We start from the raw sequence: 541 nt of genomic DNA, 5'->3' as shown, positions 1-541 counted from the left end.
AGCCCAAAGGTTATGTAACGGGGTCGCTTAATTATCCCCTAATCTAAAGATGGATTAGATTGATCCATCGTCTGAAACTCACTCACTCACTCGCTTTTATTGATGCTCTTATTAATGACTTTGTCACTGCAAAAAATCACTTCAATACTAACGCACTCAAGCCCCTATTATGCAAGATGACATAACACAGAGATTGCAGAATGGCACTCACCTGTTTAGTTCGTCAGCAACGGCCTGCGCCTCCGTCCTCGAATTGTTGCAATGCACTACCACGTTGAAACCTCGCCTGTGCAAAGCGAACACGATGGCTCTCCCGACTCTCCGAGCTCCTCCTGTGACCAGTGCCACTCGGCCTTCCCCCCACTGACTGTCTGTCACTGTGGGGTCATGGAAACCATTAGCCACTGTCTTCTTCTCCATGGCTCACTTGGTACTTCCTGAGGCTCCGGTGCGTGAGGGAAAACTGGCGAGCATCGCTTGTTCCACTGATACTGACTCAACAGCAAGGGCGGTGAAAGTGAGGGCTAGGCTGGTGGAATAT

At 49.7% G+C, this 541-nt stretch overlaps 1 protein-coding gene across 1 annotated transcript in view; it reads right to left on the bottom strand.

Moving 5' to 3' along the window:
• The window catches only part of LOC119587384 (pteridine reductase 1-like), a 3,788-nt gene extending 3,277 nt beyond the window's left edge, over positions 1-511 (bottom strand). The window contains exon 1 of the mRNA XM_037936127.1: positions 212-511. Within this exon, the coding sequence (XP_037792055.1) occupies positions 212-420 (209 nt within the window). The 5' untranslated portion in view covers positions 421-511. The remainder of the gene's footprint in view (positions 1-211) is intronic.
• Positions 512-541: the final 30 nt, after the last annotated feature.

This window comes from Penaeus monodon, chromosome 22 (assembly GCF_015228065.2).
Source record: "Penaeus monodon isolate SGIC_2016 chromosome 22, NSTDA_Pmon_1, whole genome shotgun sequence".
In the NCBI taxonomy this organism is placed as follows: Eukaryota; Metazoa; Arthropoda; class Malacostraca; order Decapoda; family Penaeidae; genus Penaeus; species Penaeus monodon.
This window is presented reverse-complemented; position numbering and strand designations above follow the sequence as displayed.